Source organism: Gracilinanus agilis, chromosome 3 (genome assembly GCF_016433145.1).
Source record: "Gracilinanus agilis isolate LMUSP501 chromosome 3, AgileGrace, whole genome shotgun sequence".
Lineage (NCBI taxonomy): Eukaryota > Metazoa > Chordata > Mammalia > Didelphimorphia > Didelphidae > Gracilinanus > Gracilinanus agilis.
The window spans coordinates 297,878,054-297,899,625 of record NC_058132.1 but is presented as its reverse complement, the minus strand read 5'-3'; the positions used below and the strand labels follow the sequence as shown (position 1 = coordinate 297,899,625).

Genomic DNA, 21,572 nt, shown 5'->3' with positions numbered 1-21,572 from the left:
AGTAGGTAACAGCACAGATTGACAGGCCCTATGGCTTTAGCTAAGCAGTGCCTAACTAGTCCTTATGTAAGATCTATTTGAAATGTTTTTAAAGGTTGTTCAGAAGAATCTGTTGTATGATATTTACAAAAATATCTAAGCTACTTAGACTCAAATAGCCTACATATTCACCAAAAGTAAACTCATTTGTTATGTTATTAAGAAAACATTTGTAACAGGTACACCACCAGACTTACCATCAGATTTAGTGTGTTGAAGTTGTGCCTTCATAATCTGGAAGCTATTCTTACCCATTACAGACTTGGAAACATTAGGTTCTGAGCAATGTCTTGGCACCAGAAAGCCAAAGTCAGCCCCATGCAGCTGCTCTAAGTTTTCTTCTTTCTTGAGAAGGAAAGGTAACATAGTCTGTTGCCTCATTTTGAATTCCACCATTTCAGTTTCATTTGGAAGAGAAATAGAGCGCTCACTTGCCCACTTTCTGTGCACCACTGGTATTGTCTGACTAAGAAGGAAAACAAAACTTCATTCAGAACTTGTCTCCAAAGAAATGGTGTTTTTAGCTCAAAAATTTATCACATAGAAGGTAGCAAGGTATCTCTGTGGATTGAGAGTCAGGCCTAGAGAGAGGAGGTCCTGGGTTCAAATCTGAGCTCAGACACTTCCTAGCTATATGACCCAGGACAAGTCACTTAACACTCATTGCCTTGCCTTTACCATTCTTCTGCCTTGGAACCAATACATGGCATTGATTCTAAGCTGAAAGGCAAGGGTTAAAAAAAGTCTATCACATAGAGGTCAGATAAGTGGTCAGTTGGGAAGCATGTCCAGGTGGTGCTGCCAGCTGGACATGACCAATGATATGGTGTGTTCCAGTGCTCCCCTTGGCTAGAGAAGATCATAGAAAGCAAAATCTCTCTATTCAAATCAACCAACATTTGTCTAATACCTAATATGTGCAAGGTGAGGTACTAGGCACTAGAAATGTAAAAGGGAGGGAAAGGAAGGGAATAAGCATTTTAGTACCCATTATATGTCAGACACTGTGCTGAGCATTTTTTACAAACATTATCTCATTCGATCCCTTCAGCAATTTTGTGAGGTACAGTCTATTATTGTCCTCATTTTACAGTTGAAGAAACTGAGTCAAACAGAGGTTAAAGTGATTTGCCCAAGGTTACACCACTTGTTAGTGTCTAAAGATGGATTTGACTGATTCTAGATGCAGGTGCTATCTACTGAGCGACCAGCTGCTTTTGAAATTGAGAATGGAACTGTCCACAGTGCTTAAAGTCTAGTAGGGAATGAATGTCAGGCAAATAATTACAATACAAGATTCAGGGAGGAAAAGTTCACTCTTACCGAAGGAATCATGGAAAGCTTCAAGAAAGAGGTGGCATTTGATTGGATGGTCCATGGGAACCATTTCCTTATCATTCTCTGAAAGTACTCCCCACCTCCAGGGAATGGGGAGGGGAGGGCTGCCAGCCAAAATATTTCCCCTTCTAATTTTATCCCTCCTTTCCTGCCATCCAATGCTATTTCTTGATGTGGGAGCCATGGGGCTACTGCTCTCATCTATCCACTATGCCCACCTTGCTTGCATTGGTATATAGTGTAAGCAGCAAGTATCTCCCTTCACCTTATTCCCTGCCCCCAGACTCAATATAGTAGCTTTGGAAACCTCATTTATTAATAAAGACATAATTCAACCAAAAAAATTAAGTGTTTTTTTAAAAACAGAATTAAAATATTTATTTATTTGTTTTTAACTTCCCCAACAGGGATCACAGGGATCCTGTAAAATGTAAAATGTATGATGGAATTTAAAGGGATCGTGATGAAGTGATGTTGGAGAGATAGATTGGAGTAGAATGTAGTGGGTCTTGAATTTCAAGTTAAATAATGGAGGTATAGTCAATAGGTTTTAACCAATGATTGGATGAAAGGATTACAAAGAACAGAGAAAGGAAAGAATTAAGAATAATTCTCAGATTTTTGACCCTTGGTGACTAGAATGTGGTACCACCAATAGAAATAGGGAGCAGAAAAAAAAAAACAGTGAAGAAGCCAGAAAAACAGTAGCTTGAAAAAGTAGGAGGGGAACGAGGACAAAGCTGTGACAAGTTTAGGGTTGCTTAACAGTATTAAGTGATCCAAAAAGATCAGGGCATGAGAGAAATGAAAAAAAAAATTTATTTGATAACCAACAAGTCATGATGACTCTGGAATGAGCATTTTTAGATGAACAATATTATCAGATTACAGGGGATTGATGAGAGATTAGATAGTAAGAAAATGGATGTAGGAAGTATAGATGATGACCTCTAGAAGTTTAGACATAAAGAAGAGAGGGGAAGAAGGACACAGCTTGAGGAGAGCAGAATCAGTGGAATGGTGTGGGGGTATTTGTGGTGTGTGTATTTTCAGGAAAGACTAGATCAGAACATGCTTGCAGTTAGTGAGGAGCTAGTAGATAGGTAAAGATGAGAGTGTGGGAATGAATATGGATGGCGTAGGGTCCTGAAGAATATAAGAAGAGATGAAATCAAGAGGATAAATGGATTGAATAGATGTTTTAAAAAGAGGCGGCTGATATCAGTCTTTGAAATAAAAGAAAAATAACAGAGGATGGGAGGAAACAAACTTGTTTTTATAATTTCAAAAGGCAAGGAGGAGAGGAGAAAAGGGGGCTTCTAATGAACAGTAAAGTAGGAAAAGAGGTCGTATATTGAGAGGGATGAATTGGGTAAGGGCTTTAGATGAGAGATTTGTACCTGCTACCATGGAAACACTGAATCTAATATCTTAGACTGCACAACTAAAATGCAGTTCAAAATGAAACAAAACTATCATTATTTCACATTTAACAGGGGGACTAGCAAATTCCATTTAAAATACTCCAAAAGATTTTCCTTACTTGTGTGCTTCAAAATCGTTGTCAACTTGGCTCATTTCTTGGGGACTATCATCTTCTCTTTGAAAAGTAATGATAATTTCATCACCTACAGAAACATGTAATGGCAATTGGGAAAAAATAGAAAAATATCATATTCTTGGTTGTTCAAATTAATCCTTCTTCACATAATGTAACAATATGGCCATTAGGCAAGTAGTGTATAACAATATATTATTGATTTAAAGAAAAATTCTGGCTATGCTATATATTCTAGATGTCTTGAAGGACCATCTTCAGAATTAGTGCCAGAATTCCCAAGTTTTGAAGTGCATTCCCAAGTTTTAAAGATGTTGAAGTTAGAGTAGAAAACTACTATATGTAGAGTATCTCAGTATCTGAGAATTGCCTTTTAACTTTGATTTATGTCCCAGTCTTGAGGCTTGTTTCTAAATCTCAACCACATATATCCTACATATGTTATCTGGCTATCTGTACTTAATGAACAGTGACTTGAATAAGCTGCACTGATTGAGTTACAACTATCAGCCTCATTTAGAGACATTTGGATATTTTTTAAACCAACAATTTGATGAATATTTATTAAGTTTCATAAACTCCATAATCTCTTCTAGTTATAAATCTACAATACTTTAGGTAAAGTCTTATTCCAAGGACCAAGGATTAAAAAAACAAACAAAAGAAAAAAGTATCTGCTCTCAAAAAACTTACATTCTACTTGTACCATTCTGTATTTTAATACTTCTTTGTAATGTCAAAATTTTTTTGTAACCACATCTTTCTATGGAGACTCATGGCCCAATGCCAATACTGATCAGCACAGAAGTTTTAACCCATTCTGTTTTTCCAACATAAGCCTGTTCACTCCTCCTGAAGCAGCCTTGTGGCACTCCATTCTGAGGGGCTCTCTATGATACATATTTATTGATTGGCTGATTGGCTCTGTTGGTGTTTCACTTAGTACAGATACCAATAAGTTTTAGCCCTATTGCAACTCAACTTCCAAGCTCAGGCAATTCAACAACCTCCACCTCATCACCACCACATTCATCCTATCTGAACACTTAGAAGGACAGGGTACTTTAATAAATCAACAGTATTCATTTCCAAAAGGAATTTTTTTCCCTTTAGATTTAAATTGTAAAGGAAGGTATTTAAAAAATCCTTACCTTCCATCTTAGAATCAATACATAGTATTGTGTTCTTAATAACTTACTTACTCAGTGACTTACTCAGGGTCACACAGCTGGGAAGTGTCTAAGGTCAAATTTGAACCCAGGACCTCCCATCTCCAGGCCTGGCACTCAATTCACTGAGACACCTAATTGCCCCTGGTACTGTTTTTTAAATCAAAAGTTATAAGATGATGCCATGAGAAAAGCCATATCTAGTTTTTATTTTCATTATTCAAATAAAATATTTCAATTTCTAATTCAATAAATTATTCAATTTACATTCAAATTTATTTCAATAAAGTATTTCTAATATTTTACAATACAGAAGGAAGCTTTATAGATTAATAGCATTACTATGAAAATAGTAAAGTTTCTTGTTCTTTCCAAGGCTTCCATCACTAAATATTAACTTTTCAATATTTCAAGGATCTATAATTTTGCCACTGTGGTTATCCCCTAAGTAGAGAAATTGTAAGTTTTCTCTCAAAGAACTTACATTCTATGGAAGGAAATAGCAAATACACATGTAAATATACATAGAATAAGTATACACAGAATAAATGTAAAACATTATGATAAAATGTAAAATTATAAAAATAAAGTAGAATACACATTAAAATAAAAGGTAGAGAACTTCTGGGTTAAGATGGTGGCAGAGTAGAGGCAGGGCAATTTTCTCTTCTTACCAACAGATATAGCATACCTCCAAAGGACAAGAAAACAAAATCCAGATGAAAGAAGGGACCCCACAATAGGGAGCAGTATCGAAAAAAAAACCCAGAAAACAGAGGAAGACAAACAATTAAAGACATCCAAACCTTCCCAAAAAAATGAAAATGGGTCACAAGATCTTGAAGAGTTCAAATCTGAGATCATGAGAAAGATGGAAGAGATCTGGCAAGAAAATAACAGTTTAAAAGGCAGAATTTCGCAATTGGAAAGTGAGGCTCAGAAATCATATGAATTGATAAGCAAATTGAAGACCAGAAGTGACCAGCTGAAAGCCTTGAAGAACCAAATAGACCAGATTGAAAAAGAAAACCAAAAGATTTTAGCCAAAAACCAGTCTCTAAAGGCTAGAATTGGGCAATTAGAAGCCAATGATCTCACAAGACAACAAGAATTAATAAAGCAAAGTCAAAAGACTGACAAAGTAAAAGGAAACATGAAATATCTCAATGAGAAGTTAATAGACCAAGAAAAAAGGTCTAGAAGAGACAATTTGAGAATCACTGGTCTTCCTGAAAAAGCAGAAATTAATAGAAATTTGGACTCCATACTAAAAGAAATTATTCAGCAAAACTGCCCTGAAGTTCTACAACAAGAAGGCAATATAGACATTGAAAGGATCCATAGATCACCCTCTACACTAAACCATGAAAAGACAACCCCCGGGAATATAATAGCCAAATTCAAGAACTTCCAAGTAAAAGAAAAAAATATTATAAGAAGCCAGAAAGAGACAATTCAGATATCAAGGAGCACCAATCAGGACCATACAGGATCTGGCAACCTCCACACTAAAAGACTACAAGGCTTGGAATATGATATTCAGAAAGGCAAAAGAACTGGGTCTACAACCAAGGATCACCTACCCATCACAAATGACTATATACTTCCAGGGGAAAGTATGGGCATTCAACAAGATAGAAGATTTCCAAGTATTTGCACAGAAAAGACCAGGACTAAATGGAAAGTTTGATACAACCACAAAAACCAAGAGAAACATGAAAAGGTAAATAAGAAACAGAGGGGGAAAAAAGAAAACTCTTCTTTTTAAATTTGCCTCTTTGAGGGCTTTAATAAGATCAAATTATTTGTATTCCTATATGGAGAAATGTTAAGTATAATTTTCAAAAACTGTATTCAATATTATAGTAATTAGAAGAATTATTCTTCTAGGGAGAGGTTGGAGCACTAAATGGTCTAAGATGAGACAGGGTGGGGAAAAAAGGGGGGTGAATAGTAGATGACACCAAGAGAAACTTGAATGAATAAGAAAAATAGGATATTCTACCACACAAAGAGAGCATGGGAAGGGGAGGGGATGAACACTATTATAAGAAGGACAGGAAGAGAACATTAAGAGGTAATATTTAAACCTTACTCTCAGTGGAATTAATCCTGAGAGGGAACAGTACCTATATCCATTGGGATATAGAATTCTAACTAACCCTACTGAGAAAGTCAGAAGGGATTAACCTAGGGGAGCAGGGGAGTGGGGAGATCAAAAAAGGGAGAGGAGGAGAGGAGGGAGGGAATTCATTAGGCCTTAAAAAATAAAAAGAGAGGAATAATAAGAGAAGGGGTGGAAAGGGAAGTAAATCAAGGGAGGGGACAAGGGGGACTAGTCTAAAACAAACCACAGGTTTAAAAGGAAATAGCATAAGAAGAAGGGGTAGAACTAGGAGAGGATACCAAAATGTTAGGGAATACACAACTGATAATTATAACTCTGAATGCGAATGGGACGAACTTGCTCATAAAATGGAAGCAAATAGCAGAGTGGATTAGAAACCAAAATCCTACCAGATGTTGTCTACAAGAAACACATATGAGGTGGGTGGATATACTCAGGTTTAAGGTCAAGGGCTGGAGCAAAATCTTTTGGGTGTCAAATGAGAAAAAAAAGGCAGGAGTGGTGATCATGATTTCTGACAAAGCCAAAGTAAAAATAGATCTGATTAAAAGAGACAGGAAAGGTAATTACATCCTGATAAAAGGCAGTATAGACAATGAGGAAATAACAGTATTCAACATGTATGCACAAAATGGTATAGCATCCAAATTCCTAAAGGAGAAACTGGCTGAGCTCAAGAAGGAAATAGATAGTAAAACCATAATAGTGGGAGATCTAAATATTCCTCTTTCAGATCTAGATAAATCAAAACAAAAAATAAATAAGAAAGAGATAAGAGAGGTGAATGAAATCCTAGAAAAATTAGATTTAATAGATGTGGAGAAAATAAATAGGGACAAAAAGGAATACACCTTCTTTTCAGCTGCACATGGTACATTCACAAAGATTGACCATGTAATAGGGCATAGAAACATTGCAAAAAATGCAAAAGAGGGGGCAGCTGGGTAGCTCAGTGGAGTGAGAGTCAGGCCTAGAGACAGGAGGTCCTAGGTTCAAACCCGGCCTCAGCCACTTCCCAGCTGTGTGACCCTGGGCAAGTCACTTGACCCCCATTGCCCACCCTTACCAATCTTCCACCTATGAGATAATACACCGAAGTATAAGGGTAAAAAAAAATGCAAAAGAGCAGAAATAATAAATGTAACCTTCTCAGATCATAATGCAATAAAAATAATAATTAGTAAGGGCACATGGACAGACAAATCAAAAACTAATTGGAAATTAAATAATATGATTCTCCAAAACCAGTTAGTTAAGAAGAAATCATAGAAACAATCATAATTTCATTGAAGAGAATGACAATGATGAGACATCCTACCAAACTCTGTGGGATGCAGCCAAGGCAGTACTCAGGAGGAAATTTATATCCTTGAGTGCATGTATTAACAAATTAGAGAGGACAATTATCAATGAATTAGGCATGCAAATTAAAAAACTAATAAGGGAACAAATTAAAAATCCACAGCTAAAGACCAAATTAGAGATTATACAAATTAAAGGAGAAATCAATAAAATAGAAAGTAAAAACACATTGTCTCTAAGAAAAAGATGGATGGTGAGAATGGATTTCCATGCCAACTTTATGTGTGATCTCAAAGAGTATAAAATAAACACAGCCCAAAAAGCTGACCAGAGCAATCCCTGGCTCTGGCTGAAAACCCGATTACTCTCATTCATCTCAATCATGTCACCAACACTGTCCACTTGCGACTGGAATCAGAAAGACTCATTTTCCTGAGTTCAAATCTGGCTTCAGATACTTACTAGCTATGTGACCACAGAGAAATCACTTAATCCTGCTGGCCTTAGTTTCCTCATCTGTAAAATGAGTTGGACAAGGAAATGGTAAGCCACCTACTATCTTCGTCAAGAAAACTCCAAATGGAGTCATGAAGACTGAACAACAACAAAACAAGGCATAATAGGACTGGAAAGACAGACACACAGGTCATATTGTGAAGGGTCTTAAAAGCTGGGAGAGAGAAATTTTTGTTTTATCTAGAGACAATGGAATTTATTTAGTAGGGGAATGACATGTGCTTAAAGAAATTCATTTTGGTAGTAGTATGGATGATGGGCTGGAATAGGGAGAGACTCAAGGAAAGAAAATCAATTAGAAGGCTTTTGCCATAAGCTAGATAAGAGGTGGTGAGAACCTAAACTAAGGTGGTAGCTGTGTGAATGAAAATAAGTGGTAGGTTATGAGATACCGTGTAGAAGTAGAAATGACATGAACTGGCAATTGAATATATATGTTGGGAGAAGGGCAAGAGGTCAAAAATAATGCAAAGATTACAACTTGGAAAACTAGAAAGGTGGTGCTATTTTTTGATAGAAATAAGAAAGTTTAGAAGTGGGATGGATTTTGAGAGAAAGAAAGGGGCAGCTAGATGGTTCAGTGGATAGAGCACTAAACCTGGAGACAAGAGGTCCTGGTTTCAGTAGTGTTAACAATGGGGAAAAAAAGAAGAAAATAAAGGGGAAAAGTCACCAAAATAATTTTTAAAGCACAAAAGAAAACAAGAAAGTTTGAAACACAGATAAGCACAACTTTGAAAGTAATATTATCTCCTTTAAAAAAAAAAAGCAAGTTGTGCATAATAGAGATTTGTAGCTTCATATATAATCTTTTTTTCTGTCCTGTTTGCATATGGTAATATTTTCTTTTTTTTATGTTTTAGGAGACTCAGTATAAAGATAAGATAAAATAAATGTCCATTCTCATGAGACTATGTTCCAAGACTAGCAATTCAAAGACAATAAATGTGTATGTATTAATGAAATGAGTCAACACACAAGAATTTATCTATTTGTTTTAACCGATAAAGCTACAGATATTTATTTAAGGAGCCATTTATAATAGCTCACAAGCTTCTATTTGCAAATCTTACTTGTTTTAGGTAACATCTAAAAGTGACATCTAAAGATCAAAACACCATACAGGGTATTATTTATTAGTTCAGTTTAAATGACTCCTTTCTGAACGCTACCCTCTCAATACTCTACCAAATAGTTACTCTATCTAGTAAGTGGTGTAGAATATCATGAGTGAGTTCAGGGTGTGCCACTGTGGGATAGCTTACAGAATATTTGCTACCCATGTTCACATAAATCTTTCTGAGATCCAAATGACACTCAGAAAATTATTGGAAGGAGAACTGGGGCAAGAGAGAGGAGCTGGATCAGTTCATCCAAAAAAATGGTAATAGAGAAAGTATAAATAGGAACTAAGAAAAGAAATCTATATGCACTGGAATTTGAGACAGTGGGCCTTTTCAGATGGTCTTGTGAAGATATGAGATAAGAGAGAGAAAGGGACAGTACCTGGGGCCAATATATCAAGAAGGAGACAAGATCCATGGGAATCTGCCAAATTTGAGGGCCTTTTTCCAATTTTAATTCTTCTTGACCTCTCTAACACTGTTGACTATTTTCTGGATACCCTTGCATTTCTGGGGCTTTGTGACATTTTTCTCTTATCTCTCTGATAATTCCTTAGTTTCTGGTTCTGGATGATCATTCAGATCATGTCCCTTAATTAGATGTATTCTAAAACTCTGTCTTTGGCCCATTTTCTCATGGAGACCTCATTAACTCCTACAGGTTCCATTGTCCTATCTGATGGCTCCTGGATCTATATATCCAGTCCTGGACAGTCTCCTGAATCTCTGTCCCACATATCCAACTGCCTATTGAATATTTTTAACAAAAAGTTCTATAGACATTTCAAACTTAACATGTCCCAAATAGAACTCACTTTCTTTCTCTCCAAACCTTCTGAACTTCTCTACTTTTTTTTTTCAAGAGTATCAGTATCCTTCCAATTCCCCAAGTTCAAAATCTCACTTAGTATGCTTGGCTCCTCTCTCTACCTCACCCTTCATATCCAATGAAGTCTTGTCAATTCTACCTCTACAACATCTGTTGTATCTATCCCATTCTCTTGTGAGTACATGATTATCTTGGCAATTTGAATCCTCAGTAATAGTCCAAATGATAGGCGATGAAACAGGTGGCCATGTGAGTAGAGGAGAAAACTGACACAAGAAATGTAGACATTGAAACAATAACATTTGGAAGCCAACTGGATACATAGCATGAGTGAGAGTGAATACCAAGGATGACCCAGAGGTTACAAATTTTGATGATTAGAATTTTGGTGGTGCCCTAAACAGAGAGAGAAGTTTGAAAGAGGGGTTATTTGTGAGGGAAAATAATGAATTATGTTTTGGTTATGTTGAGTTTGAAATGCCTCCAGCATATGTAGTTTGAAATGTCCAGGAGGCGGTTGGTGACATGGGACTGAACTTTAAAGAGCTACTGAGGCTAGAAATGTAGATCAGGAAGTCACCAGCACGGAGAAAAATAATTAAACCCACATGAACTGAACAGATCACCAAGAGTAAGAGTGTAGAGAGGAAAAAAGGGGGGGGGGCAGGAAAGAATCTTGTGGTACACCCATAGTTAGAGGGCAGCATATAAATGATGATTCAACAAAGGAATTGTGAACTATCTAGCAAGCAAGAAAGAGAAGAGCCAAGAGAGAGGAGTGGCTCAAATCACTACTGATTTGGGAAATGAAAACCAAAACAATTCTGAGTTATCATCTCACACCCATCAGATTGTTTAACATGACAAAGGACAAAATGACAAATGTTGGTGGGGTGGGGAAAGTGAGGACGTGAAAATCTTGTTGGTAGAACTGTGAACTGATCCAATCATTCTGGAGAGCAATTTGGAATTATGCCCAGAGAGCTTTAAATCTATGTATATCATTAGACTCAGCAGTACCATTGCTGAGTTTCCCAAGAATATCAGGGAAAAAGAAAAAAGAACTTTTTTGTTTCAAAATATTTGTAGCAACTTTCTTTGAGGTGGCAAAGAACTAGAAATTGAGGGGATGTCCATCAATTGGGGAATGGCCAAACAAATCGTGGTACATAATTGTGATGGAATACTACTGTGCCATAAGAAACAATGAGCAGATTAATTTTTTGAAAACTTGGAAAGAACTATATAAGAAAATGAAGAGTGAAATGAGTAGAACCAAGAGAACATCATATACATCTACAGATTTAATATTTGAAGAATAACTTGGGAATGTTTCCCTCCAGAGAATGAACTGATAAATGGAAGCACCAGATATAATCTATCTATCTATCTATCTATCTATCTATCTATCTATCTATCTATCTATCTTTTTTAATCTATATATTTTGCCAGATGATGCTCTCTGTGGTGTAGGGAAGGAAGGGACTGAATAAACTAATTAATTAATCAATTAATTTTTAGAGTATTTTTCCATGGTTACATGATTTATATCAATTTTTTAAAAGAAAGAAATTAGGAAGATCTAAATTGAGGATATGACTCTGATTACCTATGACTAGAGGCAAGTGATTAGCTTCTCAAAGACTCTCTCAGTGATCTAACCCTAGGTTACAGTTAAACTACTTATCTGCTTCTGTGCAGGGAGATTTCACATAGGGAGCACCCCACAAGGAGCTCCTTCATACTCATGAAATCATTGTTCCAGGCCACCCAAAAAAATCAGGTTGAGTCAGTTTCAGAAGATAGTCTTTCCCATCCAAAATCAATCAAAGAATCAATCAGCAACTATCTTAATATTAAATGACTGCTGTATACTAAGCACCATGCTAGGGATACAAATTTAAAAGTGAATCAACTCTTTGCCTTCAAGGAGCTCTCCTTCAAACAGGGATAGGTATTAGTATATATAAAACAGATACGAGGCAACCTTGGGTGGGGAAAACACCAACAGCTTTACTAGGGGCCAGGAAAGGGAATTTGCAGAAGGTGGAACTTGACCTGTGTCTTAAAGGAAACCAAAAGGTGGAGATGAAGAGTTACCACCTTGGAGACAAGCTAAAGAATGAGAGATGAAATGTTGTGGATGATGAACAGAACAAAGGCCAGTTGGCGTCTTGCACTAAAGTTTATGAAGGATGAAGATTGGTACTCAGATGAGTTCTTAATTTTTCCACTTGGGTTGGAAATATTTCCTTTTGATGAAAGATAATCTGAGTACTAGGTCACATTTAGGTTTCATGCCAGCCCTAGAAGAGGGAAAAGCGTGGCCTCTGTTCTGACCAATAGTTTGCAGAGTTCTGTGTACACGCTTTGTTTTTGGGAGGTATTGGAAAGTGGATTTTTTTGTTTGTTTGTTTTGCTTTGTTTTTGGCCACTCTGTTGAAGTAGGCAGACCAAAGGATTTTAATAGTCATTGAAACCTTGACCTGTCAGAAGGAGGCTTGGCAGACCCCACTCATTGTCATGAAGGCATGAAAATTGTCACAAACAGGGAATGCAAATAGCTTCAGTGAAAAGATGATCCTTTGGAGGATCAGTTAGCTCCCCTACCTGCCCTGAATTTTGGTCTGCTGATTGAATACAGACTCCCCAGACCTGAATTCTTATTCTGGCGACCAATCTTCCCACTGCTCTCAGTATCTTAGGTCTTGGGGTCTACAGACACCCTAATACCAGTCCTGACTTTTTAACTCACAACTATTCTCCTAATTCAGCCTACAATTTCTTTGCCTTTCTGCCCTTTCTCTCAACTTGGGAATTTGTCTAATCATTGCAACTTGCCCCTATTTTACAGACCAGGAAACTGAACATCTGAAGGTTAAGTAATTTGTGTGGGTACATAATTAGTAAATGGGAGAGCTGGGAACTCAAACCCTGATCTTTCTACCTAGCACAAATTCTAAGTTACTCAAGAGTCACTATGGTATCATAGAAAGAGGACTGGACTTGGAATCAAGAAAGATCTAGTTTTAAATTCAGCTTCTGGAATTTATTAACTATGTGACCCTACAAAAATCACTTAGCTTCTCTGAACCTCAGTTTCCTCATCTGTACAATGGAGAAAATAACACCTATAGTACTAACTCTCAGTTATTGGATCAAGTTAACATATATATAATATACATATATAAAGTACTTTATGAACCTTAAAGCCTTAAAGGCTTTTCTTTTTAAAAAAACTTTCTTATTAAAGTTTGAAAGATAAAATTTAGAATCTTCAAAACTTAAAAGTTTTGCAGAAAAGACTTTTTGAAGCTATTTTATACATTATGACCTAAATGTGAAATCTTACCTACTGAAATTCAATTGAAGTATCAATACATCAAAAAGGGGGTTGTTAATGACATAAAAGCATTATCCCTAAGGTGGTCAATTATCCTTTTAGAAGACCACTGAAAAACATTCAAACTTTTAGAACTTGGTTTTGAAAGTTATTATGATTTTACATAGTCAAGAAGAGTTCCTTATTCTACTTAGCTTATTTCAAAACCAATGACTCTAACAGTTTTAAATGGACCTAATTTAATTTTTGTCTTGGGAAGAGCCCAGACCAAGTGAAACTAGTAAAGAGGAAACTGAATGAATATAATTAAAACAAGAGAAAAATCTACATAAAACTATATGCTTTTGGGAACATTCATGGTAGCAATTTGTCTGAAGTGGCTGAAGTAAAAGAAAGATGTTCTGAGAAGAATTTGAAGAACTTGGAATAAATAACTCATCCAATATGTTTATAGATGAAGCAGCAGGAAAAGAGAAGGATCATACTTTGTGGAGTGCAATAACTTTTTGAGGATTGGTGTGAGCATGGTACATTTGAAAATTGCCCAAGACATCATAAAAAATAAAAAAGATAAGTGGATAAGATAAAAATTTGCATTCTACCAGAAAAGTAGATGGAAAAATTAGAATTAGAAAATAAGTTAGAATTTGTGATAAGACATAAGAGAAATAGAACCGATAATAACTGCCTGAATAGACATGGGATGGAATAAAGAGAAGGGTCAAAAGAAAGATCTCACAGTTGGGGTGGGGGCAGGGAGTGGAACAGGGAAAGTATACACTGATTAAATATTCACCATGGATGTAAGAATGGATTGAGCATAATATGAAAATAGAAAGTGCTACACTTTAAGGATTTTCATTCAAATTCTGACTCTACCTGTTTGATGTTGGGCAAAAAAACCTTTATATCCATGACCTTGTAGATACTATACCTTTTGATTTATTCCCATAATCCTGTATTTCCTCACTTGGGATTTCATCTTCACTGGTCCATGTAGAATAACTAAAATCTTCATCCTGGTCAGATTCCTGAAAATTTATTTTTTAAAAAAAGTTTCATTTATACTTAAAAAAAAAAACACTTTACTGGACAGAGGAAACTTGTAGATTTTTCTCTGAAACTTGAGCAGATATCATAGATTCAATAGCACAATAGGGTTCTAGGGTCCAACTGCCTTGGAGCAAATAATGACTGCTAGCTGTGAATTATAATCACATAAGTAAGAATTAAGATCAGTGCCAGATCACCCAGGCACCTTGAAATTAGTATTTTCTATTTCATTTCTACAGCATGTGGGCTACTGAACTGCCATGAGAGAGATGTGAGTGGGTGGCTCTAAGAGATCCATTTGCCAGTGTCAGTGAGAAATACAGAAGGGTCAAATCTTTTTTTGTTGTTCTTTTAAAAAAAATTATCTCCTGGAAAAAGCATTTTTGAGTTCTTTAGTTAGCAATTTCCTTCCTCTCTCCTCACCTTCTGGGCTTACTTATAATTAACTGCTCTGGTAGTGTCAGACCTAATAACTGGTCGTCAGCATTAAACTGACACCTCATTACAGATTTAAATTTAATTTAATCTCTGACCAAAAAAAAAAATCATCACAGAACCTTTCTGGAATTCAGGTTTATCTTCTAACACAGATGTCAAATACATGGTGTGCAACATTCTCAAGTGTGTGAAGCAGATTAAATTGAGGGGACAGCTAGTGGCTCAGGGGATTGATATTCAGGCTTAGATTGGAGGTCTTGGGTTCAAATTTGACCTCAGATATTTCCTAACTGTGAGACACTGGGCAAGACACTTAATCCCCATTGCCTAGCTGCTACCTTCTTCCATTGGAATCAATTCACAGATTCTAAGACAGAAAGTAAGGGTTAAAAAAAAATGTAATTGGGAAATATTTAGCAAAATAAATAAACCAGTATTATATAGATTATATAAAGTATAGGTAATATTAATATGAGCATTATATATGATGTATAAAGTATAGGCAATATTAATGTACCATAAAATTAATAATTAATATAGGTAATATTAATATGATTTTATAAATGAATATGTGGCCTGCAGGGATCCTTACATACATTTTTTAAACCCTTACCTTCTGTTTTAGTATCAATTCTAAGACAGAAAAGTAGCAAGGCCTAGGAAATCAGGGTTAAGTGGCTTGCCCAGTGTCATATAGCTAGGAAGTATGTGAGACCAGATTTGAGCCCAGGCCTGATGTTCTATCCACTCTGCTACCCAGCTGTCTCTCTTACAAACATTTTATGGGCCATTTTAGTGGCCCTTGTTTCTATATGAGTTTGATATCACTGGCTTAACAAATAAGGATAAGACTTATGATTTCATCTATATATCAAACTCCTTCCACCAAAGCACATCAGCACCTTTTCTCCAATTTAGAGTCTTACAAAGAAGTCTAGAACACCAAGAACAATAACACTCTTGTGTTCCGGGATAGATAGTGTGTGTCAGAGGCAACACTCAAATCCAAATCTTGTGGGTGCCAAAGCTGACTCTCCATCTACTGTAACCTGGTGCCTGCCTCTCATTCAAAATGGAAAACAAAGCTAAGGAGAGTCTTGAAAAACAAAACCAATGAGAACAGCATCATTTATGGAAAGTACTCTGGGCTCTTCTAAAGAAGAAATATTTTCTTAATGATATTTTTCCCATTAGTAAAACTTCTTTGAAAGATTGCTATTAGTGAAATTATTACTATCTTGTTCTGCTTTCCATCCTTAGAACTATAATAGTTCTACATCATACTTAAAGTGATATTTCATAAAGTCTCCATCACTAAGATGCTTTTCTATTCTTTACTAGCCATCTGTTTAAAGGGAGGAGTTTCATAAAATCATTTCCCTAAGAACAGATGGTATCCTCTGCCAAATACTTAAATCCCTTCAAACAGTAAACTTCCTCCATCCCACCCTTTCCCAAGGTTTTGATGTTTCATCTAGTGATTCCTATGGACAGAATTTATAAAGGTTTCCTTTCTTTGTTTTAACTTCAGTTATGGAAAACTGGAAAGGCTTCAAGGACATGAGTCCAGGGAAGAAAAATTGTCCCTCATCTAAAGACCAGTTTAACTAAGTTCCAAGAAGCTTGTTAACAGAAGATTCCTCACCCAGTGATGAATACCTTTGGCCGGAGCAAGTCATAAAGACCATCAATTAAGGGGCTGAAATCTGCATTAATGGAAAAGGAATAGCCACACTGAAAAAAAGACAAATTTAGCCTTGCTGAATGGAAAAATTGCCTAATAATCACAGCAATCCAAAATAAAAATGAGCTATCTTTGGAAATAATGGGTTTCCTCTCCTTAGGGGGTCATTAAGCAAAGGTTATATGATACGTCTTAGAAGGTTTTTCATACCTCTTTAGGTATGAGTTAGATAGAAATTCACTGAGATCTATTCCATAGCAGAAATTCCAAACTTCTTTGATTATTTGATGAAATCAGTAGTTTTTTTAAGTATCGAAATTTAATTATGTCACAAAGTGTAGGGAAATAATATTTAATGTGTAATGACATTTTAAAATCTAGTCCTTTTTAATTCATAAAGGCTTAACTGTAACAACATCTTGTGTTGATTTTCAAAACATTCATTTTCACATTTTTTTTTTCTTTTCACAATAGTCTTCTGGGAGATTAGTCTTGTCCAAGGTCAAAATGTTGGTGAAAAGGCTGGGACCAGAACCCCAGTCTCTTGATGCTAATTCCTCTAGTTTCATACAACCCCGAATCACCACCATGTTCTTTTACAAGGCTTTTACAAAGTCTACCTTTATCTGGCAAACTCTTGACCTATGGCCTCAATCAATAATTCATTTAACTTTAATAAGTCTACATTTTCCCTGGATTATGCTAATGTAATGGTAAAATTTTATCCTAAAATTTTTAATGATTTAGACCTCAATTTAAGGTATTAAGCATATAAATGGGCTGTTATGGGATCAAAGGTTTCCTTTTACATGCAAATTTTGTGACCTTCCCAGGTCAGCTTTTTCTCAGCTGAACCTTTTGGAAAAGTAAATGTGTTTTTATTTGATCACTTGATAACAATTTATGACTTTCATTTCCCCTCGGAGCAATACTGTAAAAATGAAACCATACATATTTTACTGAGTCTACTAAGAAATTCCTAATGCCCAAAAAGAGACAAAAAAGTACTACTATGCAATTATAATTATTAGAATTTACAAAGTAAAATACGATGAAATAGACTGACACTACTTAAAAGCTTTTTGTGTATCACCTTTGTGAAAATAATTTTTTTAACTGTCAAAGATCGAGCTATAATTTTTCTGTTTTGGTCAGTTTTTAAAATTCTGATGGTAGTAATATTATATCTGTAAAGTAGGGGTTCATAGCCTTTTGTTAGGGAGAAATTATTCTCTCAAACCTTGAGATCCTACTTCCATCAGGTCTTACCTGTGGCCTTAGGCAAGTAAATTAATCACTCTCTTCCGGCTTTGGTTTCCTCATCTGTAAAACGTGGGGGCTGTTCTAAATTGTCTCCTAGGACCTTTCCAGCTCAAGACAGGTGGAAAGGATAGAAATGGTAGGGGTTGGGGTGGCAGAGAGCCATTCATGCTTGAAGTTTTGTGTCACTCCCTGAAATGAGGGTGAAGAAGCTGGAAGGAAGCTATTCCTCCAATAATGGGCCAGGTAGAATTTTATGATTGACAATTTGAGGATCTTTGTTATAATTGTTTTTGTAACAGCACACTAAGATGCTACATTATTATTCTTTAACATTCATTTGACTCAACATCCTCACACAGAAGGCGGATTACATGGATATTTGGGCACAGTTAACTTAATCAAAACAAAACAATAATTAATGATCTGGAACTGAACCCCCAACAGCTTTGATTCTTTTCCCAGTGTTTTAATCATGGCTCATATTAGTTTCTCCACTGCTGAATTGTTAGGAACATTTCCTGATATATTAAGCTTTGGGGTCCAAATTCTAATGTGCTTTTCTATACACATTTTAAATTAGCTCAGTTATAGATGTTTGTTTTTTAATGCAACACCTTACCTCTCTGCTGCTTATGCTTTGCAAAATGATGTTTTGGCTTTTGGCAGTCATCAGTGTTTCACATTCAGAAGGATCCGTTTCATGACAAATGTCAAGCAATGATTCAGGATGTCTTTCTGCCAAGGAAAAGCATATTAGCACTTTTTAATTTTTTAATTAATTTATTTCTAATTTTAAAAACTTTTCTCTAAGATGCTTCTAGCAGCCTCACAGGAGGTACTTTGTATCCCATAGTACTCTCTGAAGTTTGATGGACAGGTCTAGAAGTTTGATGGGTTTATAGTATTCACATGCTGGGATTCACAGAAACAAATTCAAGGTATTTGAAATGGGGTAGGGGCATAGGAAATGGTTCTAGAAGTTGGACTATAAACAAAAAGGACCAGAAATAACTGCTGACATAAACTGAAGAAAATTGAGATTTAGGACCTGAGAAATAAGAGCAGGTACTTTATATAATAGTTTGTGAAGTGCTTTGCAAATATTTTCTTACCTGGTTCTCACAAAAAATCCTTTGAAGTAGGTGCTGTTATTCACCCCCATTTTGCAAATGAGGAAACTGATGCTGAGAGAGAATAAATGACTTGTTCATCATCACCCAACTACTGAGTTTTTGACGAAGGATTCAAAATGAAGTTTCCCTGACTCCAAGTTCATCTCTCCATTAACTATTCCCTATAAAAATATTTCTTGCAAACCACGCTATGATTCTAGTTCTTAGACTCTTTGAGGAAAGAAAGACAACAGAAGTAGAACACAGATTTTCTGCCAACAAGGAGCTTACAATCCAATTAAAGAGACAATATGAATATATTTCAAAGAATAAGAGAATAGTTCAAGACAAAATACAACTAAGTACTAGATAATGTTATTGATTATAAGTACTATAAGAGTTCAGAAAATAGTAATATCAGAGTTGGGCCAGGAAAATTACAAGAGGTATGAAATAAGTAGCACATAAACTACATCTTGAAGAATAGATGGCAGAACTGGAATTAAGACAAATGGGGCTTTGCCCTAGGGTGCAGAAATTTGGAAGCACATCATTTTGTTCCCAATAATAAGTCACAGACAATGTAACTGCTGGAATCCCCCGTGTGATTAGAGGGCTGGAAGGTGAAGCACTAAATTCCTCCTTAAGTTTTCCTTTATGGAGGGCAGAACTTGTACTTGCATTTCATTTTCCATTTGCAATTCTAGTCGTTTGCAACTGCATGGAACAAGATGCTCCTACTGTGTATGGTTTTCCCTCATTAGATTATAGACTCCTTGAGAGAAGGGACTATCTCTCTTTTCAAAATTTATATCACTGGGGCTTAACACAGTGCTTGGCACATAGCAGGCGCATAAGAAATATTTATTGAATTGAACTGAAGACATAAAAAATAGCCAGACCATCAAGGGCAATTGTCCTTTTTCTAAAACAATGTGTTTAATGTGAGCAGTCCCTATTTTCTTTTTTTCTTAGCCCTATTTTCTTTTTTTCTATATATCCTTAAGATAATTTTCTCTTCTCTGTTCTAGTCACTCATTTAAAAAGTTCTACATAGAAATATTATAGCAAAGCTTTAGGCAAAGGGAGTAACAATTACCAATATAAAGCAATCTTTACCTTTGCTCCAACCAGCCCTAGATAAGGCATAGGCTTTTACTGCAAAAAAGTATTCCTGTCAGCCTCCCAATTCCCCAAATCCAAGGTGTGTAGAGGGGCATATTTCCAGAACTTCAAAAGGTTTGACATCAATAATCTCCCCAAAACTCTTCAGCAAGAGGAAGGTTATCATAGCAACTCAGAAATATAGGTCAGGGGAATCTGAAGTGCAGGAAAGAGGAGCTGAAGGGTCTAAGATCTTGGGGCAAAAACAGAGGGACCCATCCTTTCAGATTCTACCAGTCCTGCACAGCTAGTTCTAGTAGTCTCTACTCTCAAAAAGATAAATTAAACACCTTAACAAATGAATTCCCAAAAAGGAGTAAAAAGCAACTCCTGAATTAGATTTACAAGCGAATTTTATCAAATGTATAAAGACCAAATACTCTCTATGCTACAGAAACAATTTTCAAAAATGGAGAAAAGAGGAACTCTGCCAAATTCTTTCTGGCAAGTAAATAGAGTCACGATAACAAAATCATGGAGGGATATATCAAGGAAAGAGAACTACAGATAAATGTCATCAGAGGCTATAGTAACATGCCCTCCTAAATTAAATCATTATAACTAAGTTGGATTTATTGCCGGTATTGCAAGAATAGTTCAGCATTTTGTTATTTGGTTGTTCAGTTGTGTCTAATTCTTAGGGAAAGTATTAGCATAATTTTTAAAAAGCTTAACTAAAATAAAAAATCTCATATCTAGAGATATTTAAGATTTTGATGAAAATATAGGGTGCAGTCAAGATGATGGAGTAGTAAGAAGTTCAGCCTGGTTCCTTCATTACAGTTCCTCCACACAGATCTAGAAAATATATCAGAACAAATTTTAATGGAAAAATCCAAGAAAAAGTCAAAGGGTGTAATTTTTCCCTGTCCAGGGAAGCTTATGGAAACAGACAGAGTGGAGGCTGAGAGCATTGAGAGTGAGATTTGGCCAGGTGCATAATGCAAGGAATTTTCCAACACAGAGAGACTAAAAATGGGTTGAGACTGGGCACAGGTCAGGAAGGAATTCCAAAGAAAGAAATGGATCCCTGAACTATTTTAGGATTCGAGGACATATGCCATCTGGCAGCTCTGTCACCTAGTATCTAGCTTTAAGTCATAATTTCAGGGCACTCTGAAGAAGGGACTTACAGCGAGAGGATGAGAGAAGGATCATGGGCCCTAACTGAGTGAGGAATAAGTTCATAAACAAAGAGTGACTATATGTCACATGTATATATGGGTATGTGATTTGGGGTTTAAGATTTTAAAAATCACTCAATAGCAAAAAATGAATAATATGGAACTAGGTATCAAGTGTCAACATTTGTACAACCCAATGGAATTGATTGTTGGCTCTGGGAGCAGGGAGGGAAGAGGGGAGGGAAAGAAAATGAATCATGGAAACATGGAAAAATATTAAAAAATAAAAAAGTAAAAAAGAAGCTGTACAAAAATAAAAGTGACTATATGGCTCTCATCACAAAAGCAGAGCAGGGACTCAGTTCTATAGTCCTTGCCCAGGCTGAAG

General features: G+C 36.0%; 1 protein-coding gene across 1 annotated transcript in view; it reads right to left on the bottom strand.

The window, feature by feature from the left end:
* The window catches only part of MAP3K19 (mitogen-activated protein kinase kinase kinase 19), an 81,082-nt gene that overhangs the window by 37,661 nt on the left and 21,849 nt on the right, over window positions 1-21,572 (bottom strand). The window contains exons 3-6 of the mRNA XM_044669133.1: window positions 18,404-18,519; window positions 14,281-14,377; window positions 2,921-3,005; window positions 237-505 (exon numbers count right to left, since the gene is read on the bottom strand). Coding sequence (XP_044525068.1) covers window positions 237-505; window positions 2,921-3,005; window positions 14,281-14,377; window positions 18,404-18,519 — 567 coding nt within the window. The remainder of the gene's footprint in view (window positions 1-236; window positions 506-2,920; window positions 3,006-14,280; window positions 14,378-18,403; window positions 18,520-21,572) is intronic.